Here is a 20,715-nt window from a genome sequence, read left to right on the forward strand (position 1 = left end):
GACTATTTTTCATGAATAGTTGTTTGTACATAATGTGTACACTAACAAAAGGTATGAGAAATACACTTTGGTTTAATTCAGAATCTAGTGAAAATGATTATCAATGGTCACATTGCCGTTTTTACAAGCCCCCTCATGCATAGTAACCCCACAAGAAGACTCCCACGGCCATCATAACCAGGGCATTAGCATCAACAACATGCTTCCAGAAGGGCTCCTCACTGATGTCTGGGCCTGTGAGCTGCTGATGCCACAGAACCAGCCAATGAGACAACAGATTTGGGTTCTTCAGCGAGACTTAGTAATTGAGATGCAGACATTTTATTGGAACATTGGTTATATTGACCTACTCCAGCAAATGGTCTGGGAGAGCTGAACTTTTCTACATAAACCAAGTTTTTCCTATGTAAACCAAGTGAAAAAAGCCCCAGACCTGCCAACGACCATGAGCTCGCTCTCTCTGGTCTGCGGTCTGAAGCGGGTCCATGGTGAACAGGGTGCTGCTGCTGTTGAAGATGGGAGCTCATCAGGGCCACCAGCATCAGGCCCCTCAGACCTGGGGGAGAGGAGAGGGGGAGGAAGATTAAGGTAAGATGATGGGAGAGCTAAAAACCTTGGTAGCCATCGACACACAACTGCACGCAGTAAATTGTGTAAAAAATAACAATTATACAGTAAAAGTGTCACCCAGATCTGAGCAACTAGTTCAGCAGAGAAGAAAGACTTCTCACCATTGGGCATCACAGAGACCACCAGTTTGGGGTAGGCGATGTTGGAGCAGCCCACCTCCTTCCCACACACTTCTGGCACCACAACCCACCTCATGTCAACAGAGAGAGAAGACAGGCTCTGTAACCATGGAGCCCATAATGACAGGAGGAAAAGAGAGGGAACACCACATACACATCTTCAGGGTAAAAGATAAAGGCATCAAAAGTTTGACAAACTGTTTTTAATTTAGTTTTTTTTTTTTTGCTGTGTGCTTGCTTCCCTGTTAATGAACCTAAAAGATCAAACTCTCCACTCAACTCTCAATCCTATGATGGCATATGTTGGGAACTCATCTGGGAAGAGCATGCAGCTGATTATTCCAGGGAACACCATAAGGAACATGGGGAGCAGTTTCAGGTATCCACACATGATGCAGCCCACCTTCACATGGGTCAGACTGTGGGCTGCCAGGCAGCGCTGCACGATCACCTATACACACAGACATGGGGGAAGATCCCAGATCAACTCAACCAGCGATTCAATCTTTCCATCTGATCCATGTTGTTTCACATCCATCTAATTTAAGTATCTCTCACCATAGCAACAGAATGAGCAGAGCAGACATCAACATTATGTAGCACATTCAAATTAGATTGTCAGCAATGTGCCAACTCAAATCTAATCACAGTTTTGAATGGGCCATCTACAGTAAATGCAATGTGAAATAAATGCACATATGAATTCCATCTACTGTGTTCCTATGAGCTTATTTACCTGGTCGGTGCACCAATACCAGCCGCCCACGATGGCGATGCCAAAGAGGACACCCGGCCAAGGCAGGTCCCCGGTCACGGGGTCCCTAAGGAGCTGGAAGGCGTCGTCTTTGGGGGGATGAAGTACTGGGGGGAGATGTAGAGCTGGGGCTCTAGAGACAACCCCCCCCTTGGCATTTTTCCTATTTTGTTGCCTTACAACCTGGAATTAAAATGGATTTTGGGGGGGTTGTATCATTTGATTTACACAACATGCCTACCACTTTGAAGATGCAAAATATTTATTGTGAATCAAAAAAGAAATAAGACAAAAAAACGGAAAGCTTGAGCGTGCGTACCTATTCACCCCCCAAAGTCAATACTTTGTAGAGCCACCTTTTGCAGCAATTACAGCTGCAAGTCTCTTGGGGTATGTCTCTATAAGCTTGGCACATCTAGCCACTGGGATTTTTGGCCATTCTTCAAGGCAAAACTGTTCCAGCTCCTTGAAGTTGGATGGGTTCTGCTGGTGTACAGCAATCTTTAAGTCATACCACAGATTCTCAACTGGATTGAGGTCTGGGCTTTAAGTAGGCCATTCCAAGATATTTAAATGTTTCCCCATCTACTCGAGTGTTGCTTTAGCAGTATGCCTTTGGTCATTGTCCTGCTGGAATATGAACCTCCGTTCCAGTCTCAAATCTCTGGAAGACTGAAACAGGTTTCCCTCAAGAATTTCCCTGTATTTAGCACCAGCCATCATTCCTTCAATTCTGACCAGTTTCCCAGTCCCTGCTGATGAAAAACATCCTCACAGCCTGATGCTGCCACTACCATGATTCATTGTGGGGATGGCGTTCTTGGGGTGATGAGAGGTGTTGGGCTTGCGCCAGACATAACGTTTTCCTTGATGGCCAAAAATATCAATTTTTGGCTCATCTGACCATAGTACCTTCTTCCATATGTTTGGGGAGTCTCCCACATGCCTTTTGGCGAACACCAAACATGTTTGCTTATTTTTTTTCCTTAAGCAATGACTTTTTCTGGCCATTACTTGTGTCATGCACAAAGTAGATGTCCTAACCGACTTTCCAAAACTATAGTTTGTTAACAAGAAATTTGTGGAGTGGTTGAAAAACATATTTTAATGACTCCAACCAAAGTGTATGTAAACTTCCGACTTCAACTGTACATGTGCAGACCCCACTTTTCCGTTGTTTTTTTTTTCATTTTATGAGACAAGTTATTTTTTTCATTTCACTTCACCAATTTGGACTATTTTGTGTATGTCCATTACATGAAATCCAAATAAAAATCGATTTAAATTACAGGTTGTAATGCAACAAAATAGTAAAAATATTACTGGCAAACAGTGATGCTCCAACCTAGAGAGAGAGAGGCGGGGGAGAACTGTTAAAGGAAAAACACATTGTCGTGATGATGTGGCATGTGACACATTGCTTCTTGAAAATCTTAGCTCTTGAAAACTTGTCTGCTGACATGCAAAACATTTTGGGACTAATGAAACAAATATCAAAAAATTATTTTGGAGCGGTATTGTCCTTTAACTCACATACAGGCCGTAATGTATACAATGGGACTGGGCAAGACAGGAAAGGTGACTGCAAAAACTAGTGGAAGCAGAGTACCAAAGGGTTAGCTAAAATACAGGTTAATAAGGGTTCAAATACACAAGTTGGCAAAGAGGTTAAAGATGAAGTTGAACTCACTGGTCACCATGTCATGGTCCGTCCTGCCAGAAAGTACCCTCCCACAGTGCCACGGTTGGTCTGAAACAGACTGGAAGACAGGACATTCCCTGGATGTAATCCCTAAGCAGTGATTTACCTCATGACGTATGCCTACTCTACTGTATTGTACATGTCAATAAATGGCGCTATACAAATACCCAGTTTGACATAAGACATCATTATGATAAATTACACATGGAGAGATTCAAGTAGAATTTAAAACTATGTAGATTCAAAACTAAACTCAGCAAAAAAAGAAACGTCCTCTCACTGTCAACTGTGTTTATTTTCAGCAAACTTAACATGTGTAAATATTTGTATGAACATAACAAGATTAGAAAGAGACATAAACTGAACAAGTTCCACAAACATGTGTCTAACAGAAATCCATTTAAATTACAGGTTGTAATGCAACAAAATAGTAAAAATGCTAAGGGGGATGAATACTTTTGGATCTACAGCGAGGCTGGATCAAGGAAGTGGTTTACTAAAGGTGGTGGTGGAGGGAGGCAGGTTGAGTGAGTGAGTGAGTGAGTGAGTGAGTGAGTGAGTGAGTGAGTGAGTGAGTGAGTGAGTGAGTGAGTGAGTGAGTGAGTGAGTGAGTGAGTGAGGGAGGGAGGGAGGGAGGGAGGGAGGGAGGGAGGGAGGGAGGGAGGGAGGGAGGGAGGGAGGGAGGGAGGGAGGGAGGGAGGGAGGGAGTGCTGCACTAACAGATCCACCAGACACAGCAACTAATTCATCATGACCAGTTGAGTCATGAGTTAAAAATATTTATTCAAGTGTCACTCCACAATGATAGAATAGTTGACAATATAAAATACACATTTTAAAAGTCACATTGTGGACCACTCAAATAGAGTTGAGACACTAAATGCAGTCATAGTCAAAACATGGTACAGTATTTCATTTGGAGGTACACTATCTATAATACATAACATAATCTATACATCATTGGTATCAGTTATTATACATTACATCATCTATACACATGTATGCATAAACAAAAAGTACAGTAGATAATAGGACATTTAAGCACCGATAAAGAAACATCTCCATTTCTTTTTACTCCGTCATGCGTTGAGAAACAAGTGGAGTCAACAAGATGGAATGTGTGGCACTCTGGACACAGGACTCTAAACTTACCGAAACCTGTGAGGCTGAAGGCGCCAGCGATGATGATGAATGTATGGACGGTGCCTGTGTACATCAGAGCAGCTAGGCCCCCTAGTGAGCAAAACAGATCATTACAGATGAACACATTTCAAGTTATGTCACATACAGTGAAATGCCTTTCTTGCAAACTCAAAACCCAACAATGCAATAATCATTAACAATGTAGTAATAGAAAAAAGCACACGTGAAAAAAGAATATGAAATATTATATACACAAAGTAAGTAAGCAAGCATACTATATACAGGAAATATTTTTTAAAGTCAGTTCCAATACCATATTTACATATGCAAGGATACTGGAGTGACTGAGGTAGATATGCATAGAGGTAAGGTGACTAGGCAACAATAACCCAGTTGATGAACAAACTACAGAGGTCATCTAGGACAGGGTTTCCCAAAATGTGCACACGGGGGGCCCCAGGACCGAGTTTGGGGAACTCCTTATCTAGGACAGTGTTTCCAAACTCCAGTCCTCCAGTACCCCCAACAGCACACATTTTTGTTGTAGCCCTGGACGAAAACACCTGATTCAACTTGCCAAGCGTTTGATGATAAGTTGACAAGTAGAATCAGCTGTGCTTGTGGGTCGAGGGTAACAGACAAAATGCTTAAGGCCCTGTTTTTTTCCTATGGTTAATCTTTTCCAAACATGACCTCTCTTTAATCGTGGACAGCCTTTTCTACAACAAGTAATGAAAGCGTTTGGGGATAATTTGATCAAACAGACCTGTGACTGTGTACAGAGCTGTGATGGAGAGGAGGGCTATCACAGCCACATAGATGTTCCAGCCTAGAGCCTGCTGTATGAACACAGCCCCAGAGAACATGTCCACCCGGAGAGAGCGAGATGAGGAGACAGTCAGACTGGTCCAACGGGTATGTTTATATCACATTGCCTTTCATACCTCAATCCAACGTACAGAACTCAGGAGACTTAGAGATACCACAGATACTAGCAATATTGAAGAAAATGTCATGATAAAGGACTGTGGGGGACGTTTATAGCATGTTACAAACAGTGCCACATAGTGTTGTCCCAGACCAGGGCTCTCCAACCCTGTTCCTGGAGAGCCCCCCCTCCTGTGGGTTTTCGCTGTAACTCCAGTTGTAACTAACCCATCAACCAGCTAATAATTAGAATCAGGTGCGCTAGATTGCGGTTGGAGCGAAAACCTACACTACGGTAGCTCTCCAGGAACAGGGTTGGGGAGCCCTGTCCTACACTCACAGAGATCTTGGTGAAGATGTAGAGGAACAGAGAAATGACGTTGAAGTACAAACTGATCCTGGTTCCCCCAAACCTCTTCTTCAGGTACTGAGGCATTGTAATTACCTAAGCAACAAGAAATGCAGAAATTACAAATGGACACAAATCTCTCCAGTATGCCATGTTAGCTTGCATATAATGGTCTTGTGTAACTTACCCCCGCTGTGAGGTAGACGGGGACAAACAGCCAGCCCAATAGGAGCACAATAAACAAGGCCTGGGTAGAGAGAGGGCTCCAATGTCAGAATAATCTCAATTTCCTGATCAGCACATATTAGAAAGTATTGTCACTGTGTCGTGTACTCGAAACCCTGTAATAACATGTCATAACATCTTTTTAGGCGTAAAATTATACTTACATTCCACGCAAATCCCCCCACAGCAATTCCACTGGCTGCTCCGGCACCAGCAAGGCCCACAAAGTGACCACTACCAATATTACTGGCAAACAGTGATGCTCCAACCTAGAGAGAGAGAGAGGCGGGGGAGAACTGTTAAAGCAAAAACACATCGTCGTGATAATGTGGCATGTGACACATTGCTTCTTGAAAATCTTAGCTCTTGAAATCTTGTCTGCTGACATGCAAAACATTTTGTGACTAATGAAACAAATATCAAAAAATTATTTTGGAGCGGTATTGTCCTTTAACTCACATACAGGCCGTAATGTATACAATGGGACTGGGCAAGACAGGAAAGGTGACTGCAAAAACTAGTGGTAGCAGAGTACCAAAGGGTTAGCTAAAATACAGGTTAATAAGGGTTCAAATACACAAGTTGGCAAAGAGGTTAAAGATGAAGTTGAACTCACTGGTCACCATGTCATGGTCCGTCCTGCCAGAAAGTACCCTCCCACAGTGCCACGGTTGGTCTGAAACAGACTGGAAGACAGGACATTCCCTGGATGTAATCCCTAAGCAGTGATTTACCTCATGACGTATGCCTACTCTACTGTATTGTACATGTCAATAAATGGCGCTATACAAATACCCAGTTTGACATAAGACATCATTATGATAAATTACACATGGAGAGAATCAAGTGGAATTCAAAACTATGTAGATTCAAAACTAAACTCAGCAAAAAAAGAAACGTCCTCTCACTGTCAACTGCGTTTATTTTCAGCAAACTTAACATGTGTAAATATTTGTATGAACATAACAAAATTAGAAAGAGACATAAACTGAACAAGTTCCACAATCATGTGTCTAACAGAAATGGAATAATGTGTCCCTGAACAAAAGAGAGGTCAAAATCAAAAGTAACAGTCAGTATCTGGTGTGGCCACCAGCTGTATTAAGTACTGCAGTGCATCTCCTCCTCATGGACTGCACCAGAGTTGCCAGTTCTTGCTGTGAGATGTTACCCCACTCGTCCACCAAGGCACCTGCAAGTTCCCGAACATTTCTGGGGGGAATGGCCCTAGCCCTCACCCTCCGATCCAACAAGTCCCAGACGTGCTCAATGGGATTGAGATCCAGGCTCTTCACTGGCCATTCCAGAACACTGACATTCCTCTCTTGCAGGAAATCACGCACAGAACGAGCAGTATGGCTGGTGGCATTATCATGCTGGAGGGTCATGTCAGGATGAGCCTGCAGGAAGGGTACCACATGAGGGAGGAGGATGTCTTCCCTGTAACGCACAGCGTTGAGATTGCCTGCAATGACAACAAGCTCAGTCCGATGATGCTGTGACACACTGCCCCAGGCCATGACGGACCCTCCACCTCCAAATCGATCCCGCTCCAGAGTACAGGCCTCGGTGTAACGCTCATTTCTTCGACGATAAACGCGAATCCGACCATCATCCCTGGTGAGACAAAACCGCGATTCGTCAGTGAAGAGCACTTTTTGCCAGTCCTGTCTGGTCCGGCAATGGTGAGTTTGTGCCCATAGGCGACGTTGTTGCCGGTGATGTCTGGTGAGGATCTGCCTTACAACAGGCCTACAAGCCTTCAGTCCAGCCTCTCTCAGCCTATTGTGGACAATCTGAGCACTGATGGAGGGATTGTGCATTCCTGGTGTAACTCGGGCAGTTGTTGTTGCCATCCTGTACCTGTCCCGCAGGTGTGATGTTTGGATGTACCGATCCTGTGCAGGTGTTGCTACACGTGGTCTGCCACTAAGAGGATGATCAGCTGTCCGTCCTGTCTCCCTGTAGCGCTGTCTTAGGCATCTCACAGTACGGACATGGCAATTTATTTCCCTGGCCACATCTGCAGTCCTCATGCCTCCTTGCAGCATGCCTAAGGCACGTTCACGCAGATGAGCATGGACCCTGGGCATCTTTCTTTTGGTGTTTTTCGGAGTCCGTAGAAAGGCCTCTTTAGTGTCCTAATTTTTCCCGAACTGTGACCTTAATTGCCTACCATCTGTAAGCTGTTAGTGTCTTAACGACTGTTCCACAGGTGCATGTTCATTAATTGTTTATGGTTCATTGAACAAGCAAGGGAAACAGTGTTTAAACCCTTTACAATGAAGATCTGTGAAGTTATTTGGATTTTTACAAATTATCTTTCAAAGACAGGGTTCTGAAAAAGGGACATTTCTTTTTTTTGCTGAGTTTATGTAGGCTACAGACCTGTAGACTGATATACAGATAGGTGTACTACTAACCCAGACGCCCACTCCAATGACCAGAATGAAGTAGCCGATGATGACCAAGATATCCGCTAGATTATTTAATGATCCCCTTCTCCGGTGTGGTCTCAGACGAGGGATTCTCCATTTCTCAACAAAAAGGAAGGCGTCAACGGCCGTAATAATGTCAAACCAAGGGATATCAGTCCAAGACTTGGAGCAAAGGATAATGATAATACTCGTGTCTATTAACTAGAGGGCTCACATTCTAACGGACGATAAGGCATGAGAGAAAGGCCAGGTGAAGGAGGAGAGAATGGTCAGAGTGGTTGGTCAGTAAGACCTTTTGGTCACCAGAAAAGAGGCTGATTCAGAGGTTTATTAATGACAGTAATAATTAACTCCTAGCCTATTCAATGTTCACTTACAGTAAACACACGGTTCAATTCCAGTAAAATAAACTCCATCAGTTAAACCTATCGTAACATGTCAAACAAACTTGATTTTCTCTTCCATGTGCAAATTATATCGGTAACTTCATTAAATTCATGTTACAGGTGTTAACATTTGGTTTACCGTGACCCAAAATATGCCTAAAGCACGAACAAAGACCCCATCCGCTGTCCTGTCAGTCTCTGACCAATGGCTTCACCCCCACCACTACAAAGACCCTGCTGGAAATGTGTTGAGGGAGACTACGAGATGTGTGCATGAGTGACAAGACCGTCCATTCTAATGTAAATCTGGTTGATGATTTCTTCTCTTTAAGTAACATACACAAAATGACAGAAGGACAAACGGACACATGGACCAGTTGTCGTAGCCCAGAGGAAAATTATAAAACAGGAGAATAATCCCAAAAATCTTAAGGAAATATTCCTTTAATCATTTGATAGCATAACTGTCATCAAATTATCAATTTGACTTTCAGTTCAAAAACATACATCAGATTACATCAGTCAGGTGACGTTTCTCTTAAGGGGTGTGAGAGATTGGGGGGGGGGGGGCTCCCCTGTTGTTACATACCATAATCCAACATTCACACACACACACACATTTAAACTCCGAATAGCTTCACACAGCTCTATAGAGCAAAGGGGCGTGTTCAACTAAAATCCAAAATAAAACAAATAGTCAGGTATTCTGGCGGATCTGAAAATTAAATAAAACATAATTTGGCGACTTGGGGGCAATAATGATTACGAAACCACGTTATCCCCTCTGATAACACTATATCTGATTGGAGGAGGATAAGTGTTAGGGTGAATAGCGATGAAGAGAAACGGACCAAAAATAACAAGTGACTGAAATCTAGGTCATGTTTATTAGAGCATTAAATCAAAAAAACATTACAAAACATGTTGCAATGGAAAATGAATGTTTAGGTTATTGGACAAGTCCTGGTAGGTACTCCTTCCCTGTTTCAGTTCATTTTCTTCCGTTTCGTGCCTAATGAACATGGCCCTGGAATCATTGAAAAGTGAAAGACTAAAGCTACATACATGGGATGCTTTAGTGAATTTCAGAATGTCTGGAATAGGAAAGGCAGAAAATTAAACAACTCAATAAACATTCGCAGCCAGTCATCCAAAACATAGCCCTATGCAGTCGTTAAATTCCTATAGAAGGTGGCAAAGGCTGAGGATGTGTGTTCAACAGGCAGACAAGTTTCAAACCATTTAAATGCATTCAAATCATTTTTGTGAAGAACTTTAGTGTTGTTGTGGCATACAGTGGTTACATTCAGATGCGAGTCCCCTTCCCCCCCCACTGTCTCAAGTGTAAAAAGTTGATAACATTTCATTACTGAAACCCCATGAATGCTGGTCTTAGCCACAACTCATTCGTCCGGCAGTGGCTAGTCATCATCAGGATTGCGGTCCTCCCGAGCCAGTCTCAGCCGGGACAGGATGTGTTTCTTGGGGAACTTGAGGGTGGTACAGCCGAATTGGCTGACTCCCCCCGTGTCTCCGGGTAGTTTCTCCCGTCTCTGGACCCAGCTGCGCCAGCCAGGCTTCCAACAGTACACACTGTCATAGAAACGGGAGCCATTCTCCCCGCCCAGCACGTATATCCTGCGTTTCCACCTGGCCACGCCCCCAGCAGCAATCCGCCTGGGTAACCCTGGGAAAACCACCGGACTGGGGGCTCGGTCACTCCCCCCGCCCCCGCCCCTCTCAGACACCACCGCACCCGTCACCTCCCTTTCCACCCCTGTGCCCCGGCCCTCCCTGAAGAACAGCACCCGCCCCGTGGCTTCCAGAGGTTCCAGATGGGTGTAATTCCCATCTATAAACTTCGTGGCGTCCCTCATGTAGCCTCCAATGGCACAGACCCCTCCCCGCACCGCCACCCCTCCGGCCAGGCAGGTGGCGCCAGAGTCCAGTCCCACGCGGGTCCACGAGTCAGTCAGGGTGTGGTAGATGAGCACGCCAGCGTGCACCACCGCCCGGTTCTGCTCCAGCGTGGTGCCGCCCAGCAGGTAGATGCGGCCGCGCAGGGCGGCACAGGCAAAGGAGCGCAGTGGCAGGGGCAGACGGGGCCCAGGGCCCCACTGGAGAGAGGCCAGGTCCAGGATCTCACAGGAGTCCAGCATGGCTCCTCTGTTGCAGCCCCCCAGGGCGTAGAGTGACTCCCCACAGCCCAGCAGACCCAGCATGGCCCGGGGCTGCACCATGGGCGACCGCTCCTGCCAGCGATCCAACACAGAGTCATACTCATGGACCTCCGTGGACACCGTGCCCCCCCGCAGGATGCCCCCTGCTACAAACAGCCGCCCCCCGATGGCCGTGCAACCTGGGCACAGCAGAGAGCCCAGGGCAGCCAGCTTCTCCCATTTTCCTGTGCGTGGGTCGAAGCAGTCCACCGTGAAGTCCCTCTCGTTCAGCGACTCGTCCTCCCGTGGCTTCAGGTCCACACACACTATCTTCTTCTCGAACATGCCTTCCCGGGGCCTCAGCGGGCCCCCCAGGCCCTCCCCGGCCGCCGCAGGGCCCAGCTCCTGGCTCAGCCGCTGGCTCTCCTCCAGGGACAACAGGCCGGGGCGGAGGTGGTGGAGCAGGGCCGGCATGTGGCTGTAACGGTCCAGGGGCTGGTGCTCGGCCCAGCGGCGCGCCGCGTCGTACACCTCTGCCTCAGAGTCTATGCCCAGGCGGTCGGAGCCCAGCAGGCTGCCCAGGGTACCTGGGTCCAGCAGCAGGAAGTCCTTCTGGCGGGCCACGCGTGGGAAGTGCTGGGCCACCAGCCTCAGAGAGGCCCTCAGGAGCAGCTGGTCGTGGTGGGAGCGGGCCAGAGAGTACATGCCCAGGCAGTTGTCCACAGACAGGTGTTCAAACAGGAACCTACGGACACACACAGATGTTTGAGGATGGAAAACCAGACAATAAAAGAAAGCTGGCTTTTTAAAATGCTATCCAAACTCTGTGGCAGTAACTGCATATGCTTCGGAGTATGAGCAGCATTCTGGACCGGGGAAAATACAACGCATCAATTTCAGGCAGCACTGACAATATAGTTACCTGGAACACAGGTCCTGCAGGGGCATCACTTGAAGCCGATTGGCCGCCACAAACAAGTCCTCAGCCGTGTCCAGGCAGAGCCCCGCCTCCCCAGTGTAGACGAACTGGATGACAGTCTCCATGACTGACGGCGTCACCTCCTCCAATCGGATCTCAGTGAGGCGGGACTCCACCAACGGGCTAGTGAACATGGCACGGAAATACGGGCTGACCGCTGCCAAGAGGACTCTGAAGAGAGGCAGAAGCACGACGTCATTCACATAAGGGTGAGATAGGGTGTGACTACAATGACTGCAGGAGACTAGAGTACTGAAACAGCAGTAGGCATCTAAGTGTGTGTAACATATTCCTTTGTGTGTAGCAACATGCACTGTCTGGATGTCTGTAGTACACTAGAATTGAAAGAAGGTCATTGACCCCACCTGTGACACATAAACCTCTTCCCCTCCACTAACAGAGTGACATCACACAGCTGCTGAGCATCCAGTAGCTGCTTCAACCCTGAGGGAGAGAAGTAAAAAGTGAGGCAATAGAGACTTACAGTACCAGTCAAAAGTTTAGACACACCTACTCATTCAAGGGTTTCTTTATTTTTACTATTTTCTCATTTAGAATAATAGTGAAGACATTAAAACTATGAAATAACACATACGGAATCGTGTAACCAAAAAAGGGTTAAACAAATCAAAATATATTTTAGATTCTTCAAAGTAGCCATCCTTTGACTTGATGACAGCTTTGCACACTCTTGGCATTCTCTCAACCAGCTTCATGAGGTAGACCCCTGGAATGCATTTCAATTAACAGGTGTGCCTTGTTAAGTTTATTTGTGGAATTTATTTTTTCTTAATGCATTTGAGCCAATCAGTTGTGTTGTGACAAGGTAAACGTAGGGGTGGTATACAGAAGATGGTATTTTACCAAATAGGGCTAAGTCCATTTATGGCAAGAACAGCTCAAATAAGATAAGAGAAACGACAGTCCATCATTACTTTAAGACATGAAGGTCAGTCAATAAAGAAAATTTCAAGTAACAGACACATCTCAACATCAACTGTTCAGAGGAGACTGCGTGAATCAGGCCTTCATGGTTGAATTGTTGCAAAAAAATCACTACTTAAAGGACACCAATAAGAAGAAAAGATTTGCTTGGGACAAGAAACATGAGCAATGGACATTAAACCGGTGGAAATCCGTCCTTTGGTCTGATGAGCCCAAATTTGAGATTTTTGGTTTCAACCGCCGTATCTTTGTGAGACACAGAGTAGGTGAACGGATGATCTCCGCATGTGTGGTTCCCACCGTGAAGCATGGAGCAGGTGGTGTGATGATGTGGGGGTGCTTTGCTGGTGACAATGTGATTTATTTAGAATTCAAGGCACCCTTAACCAGCATGGCAACCACAGTATTCTGCAGCGATACGCCATCCCAACCTGGTTTGCACTTAGTGGGACTGTCATTTGTTTTTCAACAGGACAATGACCCAAAACACACCCAGGATGTTTAAGGGCTATTTGACTAAGGAGAGTGATGGAGTGCTGCATCAGATGACCTGGCCTCTACAATCACCCGACCTCAACCCAACTGAGATAGCTTAGGATGAGTTGGACCGCATAGTGAAGGAAAAGCAGCCAACAAGTGCTCAGCATATGTGGGAACTCCTTCAAGACTGTTGGAAAAGCATTCCTCATGAAGCTGGTTGAGAGAATGCCAAGAGTGTGCAAAGCTGTCATCAAGGCAAAGGGTGGCTACTTTGAAGAATCTAAAATATATTTTGATTTGTTTAACCCTTTTTTGGTTACTACATGATTCCGTATGTGTTATTTCATAGTTTTGATGTCTTCACTATTATTCTACAATGTAGAAAATAGTAATAAAATAAATAAAAACCTTTGAATGAGTATGTGTGTCCAAACTTTTTAAAGGTACGTACGTATGTACGCACACACGCATGCACGTATGCACACACACACTACATGATGAGCTCTCTGAGTAACATGACTGATGCAACCATTTGGACGTTCCCATTCCATCATACCATGTGTGACGTAGTCTCCTAAAGGAGTGGTGCTGTCGTCGGGAAAGTCCTCTTCTTCAGAGTCGCTGTCCGAAAGGGGCTCCCCGCCCCCACTGTCACCGTCCTGCCAGGGCTGTGGCCGCCAGGTGATTGTTCCTCCACGGACTGCACTCATCTGGAAATAGTCAAGTGTTGACATAGATAAACAGGAATATCAGGAACCTTTAACAAAAAAAATAAAACATTTCTGTCAAGGAGCCAGATACACAAGATGGTGGCCAGTTCTAATTACAATTTGATGTAGATAGATATAGGTAATCTATCTAAGAGTAATTAGAGGGTCATGGTCAAGATCAACTTCAAAGCCCTTAATGAATCATATCCAACTCTAAGCTAAAGGCTGAATGAATGTCTTGCAAAGCTCTAAGGTACCATTACCTATAGCTCTCTCTTATTGGGAAAATCAACAGGGTACATTCAGGAAGTGACACAAAATGATAACAATGTTGTTGACGTTACCTTCATTAAAGGGAGACTACCCTACTTGGTGGTCCTGTCCTGGGCTCTGATTGTGTGGATGTCACCAGGGGACAGACAGTTACTGTTAGCCGCTTCTCCTTTGGGCCCGATTGTCTGTAGTCAGTCAAAAAGGGAAGCTGACAGTTGACATCCGTGTGTCCCACCCTCCGATCCGCCTTGCCTGTCCTGGTTTGAGTGAGTACGGCCTCCAGTGTGGGGTGCAGCACGGCTCATGGTTCTCAGAACCACCATGCAGGCTATAACAACAGACCGCCCGGCGGCGGCTAGCTAACGTTTGTTAGCAACTGCTGAATGCAGCTCTCTAAAAATCATCCACCAAAGCACCCCTTTCTGTCTTATCAGGGGAATTAGTCAATCATGGCATAAAACACAAACATCTCAAACACATTACGGATGTAAAATAATATATAAAATACTGGTTTTATTACTCCAGAGACCTGCCTGACTGTTGTCGGCCGCACAATTCACTTGTCTCCCTCTCTGAACCGCATTACCGCAATGCAATGGTTCCGCTAGTCTCATTGGCTAGCCTTTGAACCAGTGCACGGATGTGACGTTAAGTTTTGAACTCGCTCGTGTTCCTTATTTTATAACTAAAGCAAATGTAAACGATATTTTATGTTTTTCGACTTTATAAACACACAGTCAGTACATGAAATGTGTTACAAATGTTGTTCATATAGATTTTATTAATTGGTTGTCTTATTTGGTCTCGCCTCTATGTACCAACCTACTTCCGCATTGAAACATGGCGACTTGCATTGGAATGGTTGTTCGGCTTGGCACATTGAATGTCTTAAAACCTGTTTCAAGACACTTTACAAGGCAGGGATCGAAACTATTTACCCCCAGCCGCTCCACACACGAGGTGCGAAGTAGTCTGTACGAACATGTCCGCGAGGGCTACAGTGACAAGCCAGACTTGGACATGCGACTTGTGTGCGAGGAGACTGACAAAGTCATTGCCAATGTGGAGACTCGGAAAGGGGACCTACGGGGAGCAGATGTCAGGGAGATTGTAAGCTTTTCTGTATATCCCATCTCACCACACACCATGTTGAATACTGTAGAGGTAGCCTAGTTACATGCACTTTGCATGCTCTCTTGACCATTAAGTCATTATAGTGTATTTGATGTGCAAGCCTCTGCTTTCATATGCTATGTGTCATTTGCCTTGAAGTACACGCAGGCAGTGTAGCCTACTGCATTAGTATCAAGCACATTGCCTGATCTCTATAGGCCTACTTTAGAGGTGTGTTTCTGATGTAAGTGTGTGCTGCAGGTGTGTGTTTGGCAGCAACTTGAGGCTGTGCGAAAGGAAATCTCACAGCTGGAGAAGCAGAAGAAAGTGATCAGTCATAGAGTTCGGGCACTTGTGGTCAGTTGATATGTTGGCAATAATACCAATACCTTTGCTTCAAAACATTTTTTTAATGTTATGATGAGATATTATTTTGTGGAATTATTGTGATAAACATTTCCCTTCTCCACAGGATCAGAATGACAAAAAAGCCCTAGCTAATGTAAGTTCTGCCTTGCCTGCTGTGGCCTTATGGTATTTGCACTTAACATCAAGGCTGAACAGAAAGAATATCCTTTTGGAGTAAGTAGCCCCTTATTTTGTTCAGATTCCTGAGTTCAAGGAGGCTACGAAGGAGGGTCGGGAGATCCGTCATCGGCTGAGCCAGCTTTACCCCCGAGAGAGTGAGCTGGAGGAGGAGCACTATGGCCGAGCCCTGAGGCTGCCCAACACCACACACCCCGATGTGGTGAGAACGCACACACACACACACACACACACACACAGGTGTGAGGCAAATATATGTTGTTAGTGAATCATTCTGAGAGAGACCTATGCATAGAGACAGACTTTCAACTATTGGAAGACCATTTTTTGCATATCTGAAAAAATCTATCGTTTTCAAACATCCCCCCCATCTCCCTCTTTCAGCCAATTGGAGATGAGAGCCAAGCGAGAGTGGTGGAGCTGGTTGGACAGAAGCCAGGTGAGGAGGCGGAACACTACAGTTACATGCTGTCCTCATGAGCTCATCGACGTACTAAGTAGGGCAGTATTTGATATGCAGTTGTCTCTGACCTTTTTCATCAGAGTTTGACTTCAAACCCAGGGGACACCTAGAGATCGGGGAGGAGCTTGGTCTTATCAGACAGAGGTTAGACACACTGGTCTGCTCTCTGGCTTTTGTTCTCTCTTCCTCTTGTCTCTCTCCATACCCCTCTGTCTCATGTCACTCTGCTTACTCTCTCTCCTCACTGTTTATCATCTTTGTTTCTCTTCATATCTTTCTTTATATCAAATTTTCTTCTCTCGCTCTCTCTCTCATTGTTACTCAATACTATCTCTCTCTGTTCATTTTCATCAGTTGATCCTCCAGTCCCAGTATTCTTGGCAAAGGCCTACCGGTAAACACATAACTAAACCTCATCAACAGTGCGGCCAAACAACGGGCTCACCAGTGTTATCCTCTGGTGTTGTTGTTAACAATATGTAGCCTAGGGCTTGTCATTAGTAAATGGGTGCTTAATATTGTATGAGTTGTTTCTTTGTCTATAATTTTTTTTTCCTACAGCAGATGGCCAGGGTCTTTGTTAATCTGAAAATCTAACAATCTTTTGTTTCTAATTTCCCCTTGAGATTAATGTCTTATCTTTATATATATATATATATATATATATATATATTTTTTTTTTTACTTAATTACCAACTCTCACCCTCTAATTTCCAGGTGAACAAAAAGGAGAGCAGTCGTTGGTAAAGTCAGTAAAAATCTATCCGGTTTATTACAAGTTGCAGCAGGGAGACACCTCCAGCACAGAAGCAGAGAAAATGTCTAACTGACCTGCACTGAGAAGGTCCTTATATCCTAATTGTTCTGTAAACACCAGCCTGAGAGGCTTTTAGGAGGTCAAAAACAAAAGGCAGTGACTTTGTCAGCTGCTACAGAATCACACTGTTTCACAGAATACAATAATAATCAGTGTCCTCGGTCCTTGTATCTCCAGTCTAGCGTCATCAATCAGTATCAAGTAATTCAGAACATTCAGCTTCAAGCTTAGTGACCATCAACCTGCACCTTCAGTGTAACAAATAGAAGACTGGAAATCATGTGTATTACAGAAACTCCAAATATGCATAACATTGTCTAAATTAAATATGAACTTCAGCCATCTAAAATATTCCTAGTGGTTAGAGCGTTGGGCCAGTAACCGTAAAGGTTGCTGGATCGAATCCCCGAGCTGACAATGTAAAAATATTTTGTTCTGCCCTTGAACAAGGCAGTTAACCCACTGTTCCTCGGTAGGCCGTCATTGTAAATAAGAATTTGTTCTTAACTGACTTGCCTAGTTAAATAAAGGTTAAATCATGTGGTTTACTCCGATCTTCTCTCTGCAGGCGTCTAGCCCATGTCTCAGGTCATAGGTCATACTATCTAAGGGGAGCGGGGGCCAGACTCCAGTCTGCTCTACAGAACTTCGCCCTGGCAACACTGCAGCAGTGGGTGTGTAAGATACCCTTTGTTCGACTGTGTTATTAGGGAGAATAGATGAATATATCTGCAAAATGTGTGATTTATCATTTCAGACTCTGAGTGTTTAATAGTCACATGTACAAGGTTGCAGGTGTGATTGCAGGGTACAGTGAAAATCTTAGGTTTCGAGCTCCAACATGCTGGACTAAGTGAAATAAAATAATGAAAAGGATCATAAAAAACAACAATAGAAATAGCACTATATACATCATAACAACTGTAGCAGTGATGAATAAATACACGTCTCCCTACTTTGAAAGCAAATCAGGTTTTTTTTCCTTCTCTCTCAGGGGTTTATACCTATGGTTGTGCCAGACATGCTGAAGGGGGCTGTATTTGTGAGTATCTGACTCTGTCCTTCATTTACATTACAGTATGCACTGCAGACATGAATGCATAACAATATTCAAATTGGAAAAAGAGAGTAATGCATTCAGAGATTAAGGTGCGGACGTGTGTACCTAGTAGGGAACCAGTTTTCACAAGTAACATTTCTCCAAACGGACACGTTCTCTCTTTCCTTCTCTCTTTCTTTCTCCGGAGACTCTCTCACTCCATCTCTGTCTTCCTCTCTCATACATACAGGAGGGTTGTGGAATGCAGCCCCATGCCCACAGGTCTCAGGTGTACTCTCTGGACCCCACCTGCTTCCCTGACCTCAACCTGGCTGGCACAGGGGAGGTGGGCATAGCAGGTGAGGCCACGTATGAGTTAGGCTGTGATGGGGAGGTTGTGGGGTAAGGTCATCTGTGGGTGAGAATGGACATGCCATGAAAAAACCTTAATGATTAGTAGTGATATACTAGTGTGCCGTTGTTGCTGTAACCAGAAAGTGTCCTTTTCTTTTCTAGGTTATTTTATGGACCATGCTGTTAACTGGAAGGACCTTCCTGTCAGGTGAGGCACTTTATTTGTAATACTGTACGTTTGGTTTGCTGACAACCCAGTGTAACATATACATGTACCCCCTATGTGTTTTCATTAGAGCTGAATGGACTGGTTTTTCCGTTGTAGGTCTGTGTGCAGTAGCACATGTTACAGGGCTGAGACGGACACAGGCAGAGAGACTTGGGGCCTTTACAGAGTACATCACTTCAACAAGGTAACAGGAAACAAAGCCAAATCATGTAGAATCAACCAAGGACCAAGTTGTCTGCCATATTTGATGCATGGTGTTAAAGTACCCTTGTGTTCTCATCCTCTGCTGGTGTGCCTGTCCAGGTGGAGATGTTTGGTGTGACTGCAGATGAGACTGGGGAGGAGAGCTCTCAGATGCTGGAGGAGTTCCTGTCCCTGCAGAAGGAGATCTTCTCCTCCCTGGAGCTCCACTATAGGTCAGTGCTCCTCTCTGGCTCTCTGCATACACTCAATGTGGCTGGATAGATACATAGCTTATGCTTTGAGTCATACACTACAGTGTATTTTGCCATTGGTACACGCTATAGCCATATATTTACATATAAATATATTATTTGTGCAAATACTCACACACAGTATTGATTTTACTCATTAAACCCTAGCAAGAGTGTTCCTGTAACTGCTGCGTTCTCTCTACCTGTAGAGTACTGGACATGCCCACGCAGGAGCTAGGTCGCCCAGCACACAGGAAGTACGACATTGAGGCTTGGATGCCAGGGAGGGACAGCTATGGCGAGGTGGGATTGATGGCACTACTATGATTTGTTAATCATATCCTGGATGGATATTGTTTTTGTTTGAAAATCATTTCCCATTATTGCTCTGTCAGAGCATTGGTGTCGGTTTTGTTATCCAGGCTTGATGTTTTTGTTTCTCCATTGGCTTGCCTTAGATCTCCAGCGGGTCTAACTGTACAGACTACCAAAGCAGACGCCTCAATATCCTATATGAGGGGGAGGATGGTAGCCTACACTATGCTCATACGGTGAGACCAGGAAGGGTACATTCTTTATGTTGTGAGATTCAGTATTTCTGATGCACTAAATATAATAGATTCTACAAGAACAGATTAACCATTTTCTAAGTGTTTTCTAATTTTTCTAATTAGAAAATCTCTAATTATTTGTGTTCTGCTCTAGGTGAATGCCACAGCGTGTGCTATTCCCCGTACTATCATTGCTATATTGGAGACTCATCAGACCAAGGTAAGAGAGAACACCGACTGTATTCCCAATACTATTGATGAATACATTCACCCATCATGAAAAGAAGTGTCTCTGATAACATGCTACTCTCTATATCTCACTCACATGTCCATTTTCAGGAAGGGACAGTGTTAGTGCCTCGTGCCTTGCAGCCCTTCCTGGAGTTGGAGGTGATTGAAAAGCCCAAATACATTCCTTTGAAATACATCGGACCAAACCAGCCCAATCGCATGCCCCGCCCTGTCCCAAAGCCCAGATGACATCATGCACCAACACACTTGCATCAAGAGAACAACTGAAGCCTTTTCTATCTGCATGTTTACTTATTCTGTGTTGCTCTGCCATGTAAATATATTCATGTCATACTATTTGTGAATGTGTGTCACGATGACACTATCATAAACTCTCCTGTTTTTGTCTGCAGAAGAATGAAACGGTATTAAATTAAACATAAATGTCAATTTCTCACAACTCATGTTGATCATTAAAACAATTCAGGATCTGCAACCACACAGTAGGCTACCTTCAGAGAACACAGTTCCGCTCTAACACAGCTAGACTCTTTTATATGTAAATATACTCAAAAACAACATATTATGGCAAATAAGTATTTCAGACCTGGTGGTTTTATTCATTGGACCCCTGTTTATGCCCCACATAGATGCAGTGCTTGCTCTGTCAAGCGTATCATTCAGGAGAGGCAACACAGGGTTCATCATGTCCACTGCCT

The 20,715-nt window shown here is 44.7% G+C and overlaps 2 protein-coding genes across 2 annotated transcripts; one reads left to right on the forward strand and one right to left on the reverse strand.

Moving 5' to 3' along the window:
- Positions 1–9,099: 9,099 nt before the first annotated feature.
- On the reverse strand, positions 9,100–14,794 carry LOC115206106 (kelch-like protein 12). Its single transcript, XM_029772701.1, has 5 exons — positions 14,291–14,794; positions 13,793–13,946; positions 12,177–12,255; positions 11,755–11,982; positions 9,100–11,577 (listed from the first exon to the last, which is right to left on the reverse strand). Exons 1-5 carry the CDS (start codon positions 14,294–14,296, stop codon positions 10,095–10,097), a joined length of 1,950 nt encoding a protein of 649 aa, XP_029628561.1. The 5' UTR covers positions 14,297–14,794; the 3' UTR covers positions 9,100–10,094.
- A 152-nt stretch (positions 14,795–14,946) lies between these two features.
- LOC115206107 (serine--tRNA ligase, mitochondrial) lies at positions 14,947–20,456 on the forward strand. The gene is made up of 16 exons (XM_029772702.1): positions 14,947–15,329; positions 15,594–15,689; positions 15,805–15,834; positions 15,940–16,080; positions 16,263–16,317; positions 16,422–16,485; positions 17,727–17,832; positions 18,153–18,200; positions 18,448–18,556; positions 18,714–18,759; positions 18,877–18,964; positions 19,084–19,196; positions 19,424–19,517; positions 19,673–19,765; positions 19,920–19,985; positions 20,105–20,456. Exons 1-16 carry the CDS (start codon positions 15,060–15,062, stop codon positions 20,243–20,245), a joined length of 1,560 nt encoding a protein of 519 aa, XP_029628562.1. The 5' UTR covers positions 14,947–15,059; the 3' UTR covers positions 20,246–20,456.
- The last annotated feature ends 259 nt before the right edge of the window (positions 20,457–20,715 follow it).

This window comes from Salmo trutta, chromosome 13 (assembly GCF_901001165.1).
Source record: "Salmo trutta chromosome 13, fSalTru1.1, whole genome shotgun sequence".
Lineage (NCBI taxonomy): Eukaryota > Metazoa > Chordata > Actinopteri > Salmoniformes > Salmonidae > Salmo > Salmo trutta.